A 15,289-nucleotide genomic window follows, 5' to 3' on the forward strand; every position below is an offset into this window, starting at 1 on the left:
ACATTGCAGTTATATACCGTTAAAGTATTACCCTTTAAGGCTGCCTTTTCAAATGTCAAATCTATAATCAGAAATTGGTTGGTTTTTATTTACAATTATGTTTTTCTGGTCAAGTAGTAATAAATACACGGAGGAAAACTTCTTGAAAAAAGAGTGCTTACAGACAGATTATTTTTTTATTTGAATTATTTTTAATTGAGTGAACCATTTTTTTATGTAAACAAACACATGTCCACTTTTAATGTGGGTTATCCTTACTAATTTTAAATTATATCCGACTTCTATAATATAATTGAAATTATTGTTTGTCACTAGCCCCCATATTATTTTTGTAACAAAAAAAAAATCCTATAAAATCTGGTTAATCCTTTTAAAACTTTGACATTGAAAATATCTACACAAAATATATTTGTGCAAAATTAAGAGAACGACCTCAATTTTGTAAATGCATTCACATTTAAAAGATGCACACAGTCATAGTTTTTTTGGGTCTTTCATGACTTCTTCAGCAAAAATGTTTTGGAATAGAACAACTATTTTGGAACCTTGTCATTTTAAGACAAACTAGCGAAGAAGACATTACATGTATACAAAATGTTGAACTAGCACCTTAATAATTAAAAAATCCAGTGATGTACAAACAAAGCTACAGATACATTGGCTCCAATCTCATTGTATCAGTTACTTAGTACATAGTTTTAATAACATTCTTAAAGTCTGCACCCTACACATATTTGAGGATGACCAATGTGCTAAATTATATATAAATTATAGTCACTATAAAAAAAAGTCAATTTTGTCCATTTGAGTTTATATCCCATTTAATAAATTGGTCTTCATTAGGTTCTGTATACATTTATTGATTCATCATCTAGATCAAATAAGCTTGTTAACTCTGGTCTCATTTAGGCACAAGGAATTAGTTGTCTTTTGACAGTTCTATCGTAATCTGTATTATATCCTTTGGCTTTTGTCACACAATATCTGATTCAACGTCTGAAAAAACGACATGTCCAATGTAATTTTGGTAAGGACTTTCTGGTGGACTTATTTCCGATGGTTTCAGTATTGTTATTCCGGAATCCGAACCCGACGAATCATGTCTATCTTTAGCCTGTTAAGAATAAATATACATATGCTATAAATGATAAATAGGAAATATACTTATTACACACAAGCTCATGATTAATATCAGTGGTAAACACTTCTATTCCCATTTCTACGTCTCGAAAAACACCATTTTACTTTAGCAACGTTATAATCTTCCATGTAATTACATTGTATGCTCATAAATCAGATGTGGTAAAATTGATATATTTTCTAGATAAAATAAGGAGATGTGGTAAGATTGCTAGGGAGACAATTTCATTAGAGACCAAATGACATAGATTATAGTTCATCTATAGGTTAGGATAGCATCAATAATTTATGAATATATTTAAATAAACCAGAAGGAAAAGATAAACACGAAATATGTATTTGACAAAAGTATTGAGAACATTAATATACATTGAAAAATAAATATCATTTCATAAAAAATGTTCTTCTTTTAGAGATGAGGGCACTCAGGTGTTGGGAAAAAGAACATATTTCATTGATGCGATTCATTGAGGGTATTTCAACTAGTCACATGTCTTATAAATAATTGATAAACTATTACTCTAGTACGCACCTGGTCATCTGATAACTGTAGGTGTACTGCCTTACTTCGTACCAATGGGCTCCGTTTGGGTAAAACACATTTATCAGCGCCACCACCAACAGGGGCCAGCAATGGGGTAACTGATTGTTTTCTCACAGGACATCGATCTGACGCTATGTATCCAGTAAGGCACGATAAGGGGATTTTGTAGATGTAACATGGTGGGCGTGTCATTTTGTCTGAAAAAAAGAAGATTATATTATTGGAAAAACGGTTCGTTATCGTGATATATGGACTGCTGACTATGGCAAGGGCTTTGCGCATTGTTGAAGGCGCATTGTTGAAGGTCTTACGGTGACCTATTGTTATTAATTTCTGTGTCATTTTTGTCTCTTGTGGAAAGTTGTCTCATTGGAAATCACACCACATCTTCTTTTGTATATGCCCACAGGTCTGTGGTATTGACTACAAAAGCGAAACTTACTGAGCCATATATTTCTACAAGAAAGTCTAATTCTTTACCGATATGACATAATAACATCTTGTTAAGATGGAAAGATGCACAAATGTTATTGTTGCAGTACCTGATGCAGATTTACTTATATATTGATTCCGTATGAAATTTAAAAACTACTTACATGATGGTGATGATGGTGGTGTGTAAGAAAAATCTTTTTCCTTGCTTTTGTCTATTGGTGAATTTGGTCCTGCTGAGGTTGAAAAGAATATGTCGTCCTAAAAATAATGGCAATCCTGTAGTTATGAATGGTTAAACAAATTGTTTAAAAAAAGTTAAGAAACTGTGTATAAAAATTATTTAAAAAACTCCTCAATCAAGCAAGAATTAAATTTTGTAAGCCACACATGCGTTTCGTCTACAAAAGATACTCATTAGTAATGCTCAAAACAAAAATGATAAAAGGCAAAGTTAAGAACGAATTTAAAGTGGATTCCGGAAACAAAATTCAATAAGTGTTTGCAAAATAAAGCTTTTAAAAGCGATGTATTCCTAGAATAGAAAATCCGTGGTATTTCGTAAAAAAACAATCAAAGTTTTGTAAAATTTAATTTTTGACAGAAGTGATGGCTACTGGGCTGGTGATACCGACGGGGATTGTTCCTACAACAGCAGTTCCATCGATCAAGTGGTTGTAAATTAACACATCATAGATGTTATAATATAATCTATTAAGGGTTTTATTCCTCACTAGTCATGATGCTACATCATACAATTTACATAAACTAAGAATATTTTTTGTTTATAGAATTACAACACGAGAATAAAAAGTAAACCAAAAAATGTATACTTGCCAAAAAAGGTAAAAAGTAAGTTTGCGTCTTGAGACGGATTTGAAGATTAACCTTCTGATCACTTCAGCAATTCAAAAGATTTTTTCGGCTTTTAAAACATTTGTAAATATTCACAAACAACTTTTTAACTGCTTGTGTTTGGAGAACGACATCTATTGTTCATTCAAAATAACAACTTACCTTCGATGTAATGAGACATAGATCTGGCATGGTCATCGTATGCACCAAGTTACCATTTATAATCAGTCGTATCTCAATCGTGTCTTGGGTAAATGCAAGAATATATGGAAAGGCACAAACTGAAAATAGTCATAAAAAGCATTTTCAATACTGTATTTTGATTGTGAAATGTAAAAAAGTAGAAAAATCAGAATACAAACAATGACATATTATACGTTTAATATATAGGCTAGAAACTGTTCACAGGATACATCAAACAAATTCAGAATCAAATAACGGTAACGTTATTGTAAATTGGAAAGCATAATTGTTCTCTTTCTATAAATAAACGTAATCAGATAGTGTTCTTCTTGAAATATAAGGAAAAAGTAAAATCACAAAAATACTGAACTTAGAGGAAAATCAATCCGGAAAGTCCATAAATAAAGGCAACAGTAGTATACCGCTGTTCAAAACTCATAAATCCATGGACAAAAAAAACCCAAAATCGGGGTAACAAACCAAAACCGAGGGAAACGCATTAAATATAAGAGGAGAACAACGACAAAACACCGAAACGCAACACACACAGAAACAGACCAAGCATCAGACAAAATCCCCCGTGTAACAAATATAACATTTAAACCAAGTACATGAATTTGGGATAAACAAGTACCGTGCCACGTCTTATCTTAATATCTCAAAAATAAGAGAAAAATAAACGACACAACATTAAAATGCAACACAAACAGAAACGAACAATAATATAACAATGGCCATCTTCCTGACTTGGTACAGGACATTTTTAAAGGCAAACGGCAAAATCAAATAACAAAACGCATCAAAAACGAATGGACAAGAACTGTCATATTCCTGACTTGGTACAGGCATTTTCCAATGTTCAACACATTTTGACGGAAAACAATTCTTTAAATCTTACTGAAGATATATATATATATATTGTAAACAAGAACAGCTTTGTAAGAGTGAAATTTATATGTTAAATATTTTGGGAAACACGGTTATAATAGTAAAAAGAGTGACTAGTCGTTATACCAAATTACTAACTTACTCCAATTAGAAGAGCATTATTTAAAGAACAGAATAAGCTAAAAATTTGATAGGTCATGGAGCTCCTTTTCGAGATATATGATTTTTTAAATATAGCGGGAAAAAGCTGACTCGGGTGTTTACCTTTTATTTGCATTGGTATTATTTGGGTCTCAAATCAAAAGAAAAAATCTTCTTAGATTTTGGCAAATGACCCTTAATGAGCGATTAAGTCATATATCAAAAGATAAATAGGTGTTATGGGGCAAAATATGTTACATTGTATTGTATGGAATAAAACCAAGGAGGCTGAACATTTGACACAAATTCCAAAACCTCACCTAAGTACATCCTAAAGTTGAAATCCGAATACACAATTACACTTAAAAATGTTGTAATTAATCTGATGCACAATTACTTCAAACCGATACTTAAACTAAATAATTAATTTTAAACCATCAATAAAACCAAATTCATATTGTATGTAGTATTTTGATTAAGCTTACCAATTGATTTCGGCTCAGAATTCCAATGGAAATCAAAGTCAAAGGTAATGTCTTCCGACAGCTTTTGAAAATGACTTTCATCTGGAAAATAAGATCTAATATATATACGTCATGCCTGGAGTATGATGCGTTGCAAATATACTTGACTGCATTATACACAATCTTCAATCCCCGTATTTTGTTTAATTGGTAATCAATATTTTTATTAAGAAATAATAACGAAGACTCAATGTTAATTCTTTTAAAATGTCCATTTTATCGATCTTATATAACTTTTCTATTGTATCAATTCAATTCAATTCAATGAAAGAATAAATGAAGGTCTTATCGGGGCCTTTTATAGCTGACTATGCGGTATGGGCTTTGCTCATTGTTGAAGGTCGTACGGTGACCTATAGTTGTTAATGTTATTATGTGAATATAAGCGACGGATGTATTTTGTTTATCTGAGTTTTCCACGACATAAATTAAGCTACTTTTGTCTTCAGTTACTACAACCTATATGACAACAAATGGACTGCTAATCACATATCACTAACACTCGAGTAGTAAAAGCTTCAATACTGGAGCGTTGTATAAAAACAAAATCTCCAATACTGTTGTTTTCTTATTTTTTTTTTTTTTATAGCAGAGTGATATATAAAAGACAAAAATCGCAAGTTCTATTATTTTCTCTTTCTAAATTCAATCATAATTCACTAGGTAGTGTCATTTTATAATTGTTTTTGCTTCTACACAGGCTATATATAAGTTATATCTTCTGATTTACTTTACATCTGTAGCTTTCTTAGTGTCCCTGTTGAAGTTCCCTTTGGTTTCGTTTGCCTCTCTTTTGTGTTATTCATTTAATATTGTTTTTACGTTTAATCTCTTTTCTAAATTAAACAAATCTTACAATTATAACTTAATAGTAATTCCACTTCTTCATCTTCATAGATATCCAAAGATGACACTAGGTTGACCTAAATAAATACAAATCATTAATAAACATACATATGCGTATCTTCATAGATATCTAAAGATGACACTAGGTTGACCAGAATAAATACAAATCACTAATAAACATACATATGGTTGAGTTTTTTGTATTGTTATGAGAGGTTTTACAATACCTTTCAAGTGAAACATGACATCGCTTGGTAAATAATGTACATGTTATTTTATGTAAAATAGAATGGCTGTCATGATGTTGAATGTACATTAAGCTCTTTAAAATGTAATAGACAATTGTGAACGGAAATGTCAAAGTCCAACCATTAACAAGAATGTTTTACGAATAATCACTTGTAAAACATTTATTTTCACATTATTTTGTTTTAAAATTTAAGTTTTAGTTTTGTAATCAATTGAGCCTTTAAGAATTTGAAAACTTTGTGAATAAGATTATACATTGTATTGGTTGCAAATTTTAGTGGAGAAAAGGTTAAAGATATTACTTCGAAAATACATAAAAAGTAAAATCTCAAAAATACTGAACTAAGATGTGGTGTGAGTGCCAATGAGAACTGTCATATTCATGACTTGGTACAGGCATTTTTTTTATAATCTTCTCTTATTGGTTATAAAGAAATAAATGTAAAAATAAAAGTGTATCATACCTTGTTGGCATCAATGCTGTACATTTGTAATGTGTCCCCATTTTTCTCGTTTATTAGGTCAAACTGATTTTTGTACCCTACACATATTTGGTTATCATCTTTACTACCGTCAATCAACGTTATAAGTTGAGGCACTTCAAAAGACTGCAGTTCCTGTGACATGAAAAATAGGTAATTATATTAACGGATATTAGAAATCTACACACTTGTATATTTGTGTTTATGACGTACTGGACAGTTGAATTCTTACAGAAGTTTTATGTATTATTTCACACAGATAAATAGACAGCGCAAATTTTTATATGTAACTACCAGGAACTATAACCAAAAGGAACACTTATCATATTTCATTCTCAATTTTGCTTTTTAAATAAAGCGACGAATGTCAATTTTACACAGCAATTGACAAACCATTCATTACGGAAACTCCTAGCAAGTGACAATTTCCACAATACGATAATAAAATTGAGAAAGGAAATAGGGAATGTGTCAAAGCGACAACAATCCGATCATAGAGTAGACAACAGCCGAAGGCCACCGATAGTTTTTCAATATAGCGAGAAACTCCCGCACCAGGATGCGTCCTTCAACTAGCCCCTTAAAAAAATATGTATTCTATAGTTGCCATCACCAAACAGAATTTTACACAATACGCTTATTTAATCAGCTTTGGGGTTCGTATTGTTTATTCTTTAGTTTTCTATGTTGTGTCATGTGTACACTTGTTTTTCTGTTTGTCTTTTTCATTTTTAGCCATGGTGTTGTCAGTTTGTTTTAGATTTATGAGTTTGACTGTCCCTTTGGTATCTTTCGTCCCTCTTTTTTTAACGCATTTTATAAGCAAACTGCATCCAAGACAATGTCATTGACAAATTTCAATGGAGTTAGCACCACTATACTCTTCAAAAACATATATCTTATATATTAAATTAAATCTTTATATATTAAATTAGTATGGCGTTCATTATCACTGAACTAGTATATATTTGTTTAGGGGCCAGCTGAGGGACACCTCCGGGTGCAGGAATTTCTCGTTACATTGAAGACCTGTTGGTGACCTTCCGCTGTTGTTTTTTCTATGGTCGGGTTGTTGTCTCTTTGATACATTCCCCATTTCCATTCTCAATTTTATCTATACATATATCTATACAGGAAAGCAAGAGTGGTATAGAATTGATGCTTACCCTAACTAATGTAAATTCATTGGCAGGCTCAATATCGACAGTTGGACACCATGATGTCCATGCGGAAGAATGTTTCCATGTGAACAGCAAAAGACGTCTTTGTATAGCAACTATCATCCTAAGGTATCTGGATTCTGGTCGACTTAGAGCATACAAATGGCAGCCTGAAAAGAAATATTTTGACAATTTTAATTTGGCATATTGACCGATAATCCATCACACAAGCGTAAATCATTAGCTATGTATCCCGTGTTTAAGTCACGGCCTGATTTTAGTTATTTTTCTTAAATGTTATGTTCATGGAATATAATTTGTAAATGGGCATAATCTACAGTGGTCAATTTAGTCAACAGTGGATACCGATATTCAGATTGCATAACCGATTATCATGTGGTGCCAAACAAATTAATCAACTTAAATGTACGGAGTTGCATCCACCCAAAAAGAGCAAGACAACGTGCGTCAATTATAAAACAGTCGTCTGGTGTATGCATCACCCATCAGGTAAATCCTTAATCAGAGGAAATTGCACAATGACTAATGAAGATTATGTTCGATAATTTTTATGTGTCAACATGTGTATTTGGTACAGGATTTCAAAAACTCCCATAATAAGAAGTCTTCAGAAAATCTGAAAATGATAAATTAGGATCACAGTACTGTACCGGTGTTCAAATCTTGCAAAAAGACAACGAAGACACAACTCGTGGTACATATTTACAGAATAAGGGAACCGAGTCAATACAACAAGCATATAAACAGAACGATAATGACCAAGTCATTGCCATTTATTGTAGGTAAATTGCAAACAAAGCTAATTTGTCAAAACGGGGCCATTCCAGGGAAACGTCCGAGTATACCTTCATATATGGAGAGACACCCTGAATAATTATATCATAATTTGTAAACACTTTTTTTTCAGCTGAGTTTTTATCTCTGATAATACGGAAGATTGAATAAAAACTAAATGAGGACCTAAGCAGTATTTAACCCGAAAACTGAGAAATTAAACTGAATCATTCTTTTTCATCAATTATTGTATCATATTCGAGAATCAAAGATAAAAGCTTTTTAAAATGAATATATGAAAGAAAAATAACCTTTTGTCTTTTCAAGTGTGTGATCTTTAAACTCTGTCCGTCCTCGTATTACTTCTTCATTGCTCTCTCCTTCAAAGTCAACAAGTCTGAAAATAGCTATTTTCCCATCCTTTCCTGTTGATTGAAAATGTAAAAGAAAATCAAACACAGCAGATGTTACTTCACTGTTGGAAATATAATTTTAGACAAAAAGCATCTGCTCATATCATCTTCTATTTTCTATATAATTAGTTTATAAAGTCTATTATCTCCGGTATAATTTCCTATACATCAGCGATATTTTTTAGAATATTGACCTGTTAGGAACAAAAACCTGATCAATCAAGTTATATGCTATGCTAGGCAATATTCCTATGTATTCAATGTACTTCTAGTTTTAAGTGCTATAAATTGGATATGTAATGATTTTTGTGAAAATGAAAACAAACAGGAATTATACTGTGTAAGTAGTTGTTAATGCATGTTTGACGAGAATCCGTTAGCTTGATTGGCTAATTACAATCATGCGACTTTCAAAAGTCTACATTCTTATAAAAATGAATGTCGCGATGATATCTGCCCAGCTTTATAAAAGAAAGTCTTGATGATGTTTTTTCCTTATCTTAATAACATAAAAATATAATCATAAGAAATGAGTGCTTCTTTTTGTAATTTAATTGGGGCGTAAAAGTGTTGAAAATGAACACATTTCTAGAAAGAAGCGATTCCGCCCATCAATATAAATGTGCTTCGGTCAACACTTTTACACCCCTATAAAGTTGCACAATAAAGCATTTATTTCTTAAATAAAAAAAAATGAATGTATATATTACTCATTACTCAGCTCATTTCAATTTTCAATTAATATTAACAAGGTTTATGTAATGTCTCATTCTGGCATCAACAGAAAATTTAAAATTGGTGGAAAGCCTTTAAATATAAACAATGATGAGTCAAGACAAGATTCTTTATTAAACATTAACTAAAACAATATGACTAAATAGGACGATTAGAGTGTATACGACAGTTTAATGTGTAAATCTCTAGGGGTATTTCTTAATTAGGATTGGGAAGCTCTTGATCATTTTTAACATTCCACATTACTCATTTAATTAATTATATTTATCAAAATTTTTTGATATTTGAATAATATAAGAACAGTTTCCTACGAGTCTATTTACCTTTATCCATCCTACATATTAAAATACCATAGTCCTCTATTACATCAAGTTGCCTCACTGGAATTGTCTTATCAAACAACATTCTAGACGGCGCACCTTCTAAAATGGTAAAACGTAAAATGTGGAACTAATATTTTAGCACAGAACAAATGAAATCAATATGTATAGACTAATTGTAAACAATTCATGTTGAATTCATGATAAATATTAACCAAACTAATTAGTTATCGAAGGTAACAGGATTATAATTTAGAAAGCCAGACGCGCGTTTCGTCTACATAAGACTCGTCAGTGACGCTCATATCAAAATATTTATAAAGCCAAACAAGTACAAAGTTGAAAAGCATTTAGGATCCGAAATTCCAAAAAGTTGCGCCAAATACGGCTAAAGTCATCTATTCCTGGGATAAGAAAATCCTTAGTTTTTCGAAAAATTCAAAGTTATGTAAACGGGAAATTTATAAAAAGTACCACAATATTGATATTCATGTCAACACCTAAGTGTTGACAACTGGGCTGGTGATATCTTCAGGGACGAAACGTCCACCAGCAGTAGCATCTAATGATTGATATTGATTATATGTGATTAACGCTCATTGCATCACTTTTGGCTATTTCGTAGCGGCTATTTTGTGTTGGTGGAGGAACACCATAACACAGAAATGAACCAAAATTGTAGAGCACACAATACTAAAACTGAGATTTCTAACTTGGAACAGGCGCACGAATTCGGCGTCGTTTAGATGTCCTCTATACCTCTAGCGAACGTGAAGTAAACTACAATGAGTAATATGTATGTATGTAAATTTATTCTTGTTGTTTATATGAAATATCAGCACTTAGACGTCGGAATTAACACAACCAAGAAATCAATCTGACTTGTAAATCAGTCAGTCTAGATACAATAAGAAAACACGATTTGTTGTTTGTTTTTAAAATTTAGAATGCAAATTGCAAACACAAAAACACAGTTGTATGTTCATAATACGAAAACCAACAACTGATAGAAATATACACAATTTGTTCTAGTGTTGAATGATGAAATTATAAAAAAAACATTTCTGGTTAGCTGTTGTAAATCATATGAAGTGTTTGCTTGTTCTAAAGAATTTATTTTTCAATTTTACCTTGCTGAAAAAGGCTTATAGCTTATAGCTTGTTGTTCGGTGTGAGCCAAGGCTCCGTGTTGAAGGCCGTACTTTAACCTATAATGGTTTCCTTTTTAAATTGTTATTTGGATTGAGAGTTGTCTCATTGGCACTCACACCACATCTTCCTATATCTAATTAGAGGAATGAATTAAGCACTATTCATACATACCTTCCAAAAGAAGCATTCCTGCGTCTGTTGACAAAACAAGCTTGTCACCTGCAATATCGAGAAACATTTTTAGATATGTGTATTACATTGTAATTTGTGATATTATAATTGAATTTATTTAAGGTGGTACCCAACACTTTCAATAAAATTAATTTAACTCGTTTAATTTTAATAAAATTATGTCAAAGTATTTATAAAAATTTAAATTTTTTTGAACCAACCGTTTTGTCAGAAAAATTACACTGGTTATATGGCAGTTTGACACACACCAATTTGATCATTAGTGTTAGGTACCACCTTAAGAATGTTTGAAAGGGGTGGAATGTTAAATATCATTAGCGAACATCCATAAATGTTTAACGTCGTCACTACGACACGAGATATTGAGTAGATTGACTAAAATCCTATTTATTGAACAATGAAAAGTTATATTTTCAATTCTAAATTACATTTGTGTTTAGCTGACGTGTTAAACGAATTATCAAGTATGAAGAATTTACATTTGCACCATGATCCCATTGACTGTAATTGGAAATCCTGCATTTGTCATGCCGTACTATACAATATGATCAAATTGCAGAAAGATCCACCTCTACAAATGGAAATCATAAAAAACAAGTCGAGATACACTTACTCGAAAAACCGCCCATTCTCAAGGGTGAATCGTGCACATAACCATTATACGATGATATTATACATTGTTCATAATCATCTATCTAAATAACAGATGCATTTATTGATTTAACGATATTTGTCGTTTGAAACGATTCTAGATATTTATAATGCAGTTCAGAATTATATCAAGCACTCATTGAGTAACGAAAATGGGTAAACGGGAAAATTAATATTAATTGAAAACGGTTTTAGCTAGAGATACTTTATGATAAACATGAAACCGAGAATTTAAATTTTGCATCCAGGTGTTATTATATATAAGTACGTAACCATTTCAAAATTAGGAAATGATAGATAATTCCTATGCACGACTTCTATACTATTAAACGAGAAGACCTCATTTTGGGTGTCGATTCTCTTCTTTCCACAATTAATTGATCAACACGCCTCTGTGTCCTACAGGTACAGTGCATAGTGCCATTTGTCATCCATTCATATGATTATTCAGATTGAGTTGTTTTTGGAGAAAAACCGAGAAAAAAGTCATCCGGATATTGTCCCGTCATTGGACGAAATTTTAAGTCAGATTAGACTTCCGGTTTGCGTTTTTCTGTATACTTTGAATATACATATACAAATAATAAAGTGTATTTTCAGAATTCTATCTGCTATCATTTTCAAGTTTACTATCCACGGCAGTCACAGAGTTTATTAAATAGAGAGGGTCTGTATACTATATCAATGACCACTATGGATCGAGTAGTACTTAGAATTGAAAGTAATTACACCATATTTATATAGTAATGAATGTTCATAATATACAGATAAGCGCTTAACAAGATGTGGTATGATTGCCATGTTGAGACAACTACCCACAAGAGACCCGCAATATGACACAGATATTAATAATTATAGGTTACCGTACGACTTTCAACAACGAGCAAAGCCCATACCGCATACTCAGCTTTAAAAGGCCCCGAACTGACAATGTAAACCAATTCAAACCAGAAAACTACCGGCCTTTTTTATGTACAAAAAATGAACGAAAAACAAATATGTAACACATAAACAAACAACAACCACTGAATTAGAGGCTCCTTACTTGAATGTTCATAACATACTAAATGTATGTTCATATTAAATTGATAGAAAACCAAAAGATGTGAATATTGGAAATAAAGGAGGAGGGATAAAAAAAAAAGCATTTTCCTGCCCCCAATAACCTATGGCTTATGATACTTTACATACTTTAAACTACGCTCTGAATGCCCGCGATTTCGCGGGTGTGTTCTAGTCGGACTAAATTTAAGAAACTTAATCGAGATTTCCCATTTAAAATTCGTCATCAAAACGATGTGGATTCAATTACAGAAAAAGGTACGAAATGGGGATATATATATATTCACGCAGACGCTGTTCAAAATAGTTAAAGTCTTTAAACAAATCTTGCTTTGATTTAAGCCATTAATATCATGACTGTCGCAGCAAAATTGATATCGTTTATGTTATCACTTATAATAGTTTTTTTGTTATTGTTCTCAAAACACACTTTGCTGTAAAGATAATTAATTGGTTCTGTTTTATGACGCTTAGGTATTAATCAACACATATTAATCAAATAGAAAATCTTACCCCAAGAATCACCACAATGTATTTGATTTGGAAAATCCATAAAACACTCTTGTGGTTCCCAAGGCTGTAAAAGAGTTGAAAATTAATTTATCATTGTTTCCAAACTGTAATTACTTAAGTGAATAAGCAAATTGAATATAAAATTAGACGAATGACTAGTGCATTTGAAATTATACAAGCCTTAGGTACTAGTATTTACGCCTTTCATGATAAATCAAACAATTAATATTAGAGTGAACTTGCTAAAATTTCTAGGATATAAAAACTCAATTGGGTTAAAACCATTTTCTCAACATTCAATGTTGACCTGATTCTAGAATATGTTGCAATAAACATGCTCTGAAATACTTTAATAAAACCTTTGAGCTATAATTGTATTAACAAAACCGTTACTGTCATCATTTGCTTATTTTCATAGAAAATTATATCAGGTCATGTAGGTATAATGCTATCAAAGTTTTTTCTCTCCAAACAATTATGTAAAGACTAATAAGGCTGTGATGTAGGAGACATTTCTTGTAAAATTGGAGGCCTTGCATTTAATATACAAATTTTCTATTTCCAGAGCTTTACTACGTATGCATATATATATTTGCGACAGTTGACTTGGTCACTTTTTATAAAAGTTGTTCTATTGAAACACTTATAAAAACAGCTATTTTTGAATAATTTCCGAACTTACCTCTCTTTTAAGTATTCCTGTTGTTACTGTGCTGGTTGGAGCATCTCCTTTCAAAATAGTTTTCAACTTCAAAGTCTGAAATTAAAAAGAAAATAGTTAAGTACTAAACCATAGTTTTAAAGCAACCATTCTCCTAACAACAAACAAACTAAATGGTCAGCTTTGATTTTATCCATGACATTAACATGAATTACTCTCAACACATGACTTGGATTATTACAGGTTTGTTCATATACGACAGAGTACGGCTACAGAAATATGTTCAAGACTGATTGCTTAACGCACCAACACACTTTAGCTTGTTCGTAAAAGTCTGAAAAGGATTTTAATTAAGTCAACAAAATTTATGGTGAGTTTTGTGTAATGTTTTGTTGGTGCAATAATGTTTCTTTAGTCACCGTATTACTAGTTTCGTTCAATTTATAGTTTCTGAGTTCCCTGTAAGACTTGTCATTCAAAAACTATTGCTGGTATTTAAAAAGAAAATGGTCAATTGTTAATACTTTCTTTCCAATCACATTTTAGAAATCAACAAATCTGTTTATTATGTTCATTTACGACTGCTTCGAAATTTGTAACAAAATGAAAATAAATGAACTACTTTTCCGGGTAACATGCTTTTTCAAGATATTTCTTTGTGATGATCAAAAGTAAAATAAAACGACTTAAGTATGATATAAGCAACTGCGTTCGATATTTCATTACTTGTCACTTTTTTATATGGAATAGATCATTAATTGAAGAAATATTAATCATGTAAGGTTCTGTATTTAGGCCTTTTGTCTAAAGTCTAAAAGATATTAATTTAGTGTTAATGTATCAAAGTATCAATGCAAGATGCTGTAACTTCTATTTGCAAATGAAAATATGGCGTTACATACTAACAAACCCGTAATGGAACTTTTATTAATCGAAAACATATTTCAGTCTCATGTTCGATTGTTTATACTAAAAAGTAAAATCACAAAAATACTGAACTTAGAGGAAAATCAATTTGGAAAGTCCATAATCACATGGCAAAATCAAAAAACAAAACGCATCAAAAACGAATGGACAAGAACTGTCATATTCCGGACTTGGTACAGGCATTTTCAAATGTAGAAAATGGTGGATTAAACCTGGTTCTATAGCGCTAACCCTCTCACTTTAATAACAGTCTCATCAAATTCCGTTACATTTACATGATGCGTTAAATAAACAGTCACAATCAATAAAATAGTCAAAATATGGGAACATCAGTCATCATCGTATAACAATTTAACAGGACACAACAACATCTATCTACGAACACTAAGTTATCTTGTTTACTTATTTTAGATAAACCAAATAA

At 31.5% G+C, this 15,289-nt stretch overlaps 1 protein-coding gene across 5 annotated transcripts in view; it reads right to left on the reverse strand.

The window, feature by feature from the left end:
* Positions 1 to 851: 851 nt before the first annotated feature.
* Positions 852 to 15,289, reverse strand: part of LOC134708574 (GTPase-activating Rap/Ran-GAP domain-like protein 3) — an 83,278-nt gene continuing 68,840 nt past the window's right edge. For all 5 annotated transcript variants that reach the window (XM_063569219.1, XM_063569221.1, XM_063569222.1 and 2 more), the window contains exons 16-28: positions 13,960 to 14,034; positions 13,278 to 13,341; positions 11,031 to 11,078; positions 9,711 to 9,809; positions 8,551 to 8,664; positions 7,451 to 7,614; positions 6,267 to 6,419; positions 5,564 to 5,630; positions 4,669 to 4,749; positions 3,134 to 3,252; positions 2,281 to 2,377; positions 1,673 to 1,881; positions 852 to 1,114 (exon numbers count right to left, since the gene is read on the reverse strand). In XM_063569219.1, coding sequence (XP_063425289.1) covers positions 974 to 1,114; positions 1,673 to 1,881; positions 2,281 to 2,377; positions 3,134 to 3,252; positions 4,669 to 4,749; positions 5,564 to 5,630; positions 6,267 to 6,419; positions 7,451 to 7,614; positions 8,551 to 8,664; positions 9,711 to 9,809; positions 11,031 to 11,078; positions 13,278 to 13,341; positions 13,960 to 14,034 — 1,431 coding nt within the window. In that variant the 3' untranslated portion in view covers positions 852 to 973. The remainder of the gene's footprint in view (positions 1,115 to 1,672; positions 1,882 to 2,280; positions 2,378 to 3,133; positions 3,253 to 4,668; positions 4,750 to 5,563; positions 5,631 to 6,266; positions 6,420 to 7,450; positions 7,615 to 8,550; positions 8,665 to 9,710; positions 9,810 to 11,030; positions 11,079 to 13,277; positions 13,342 to 13,959; positions 14,035 to 15,289) is intronic.

Source organism: Mytilus trossulus, chromosome 2, assembly GCF_036588685.1.
Source record: "Mytilus trossulus isolate FHL-02 chromosome 2, PNRI_Mtr1.1.1.hap1, whole genome shotgun sequence".
Classification (NCBI taxonomy): Eukaryota; Metazoa; Mollusca; class Bivalvia; order Mytilida; family Mytilidae; genus Mytilus; species Mytilus trossulus.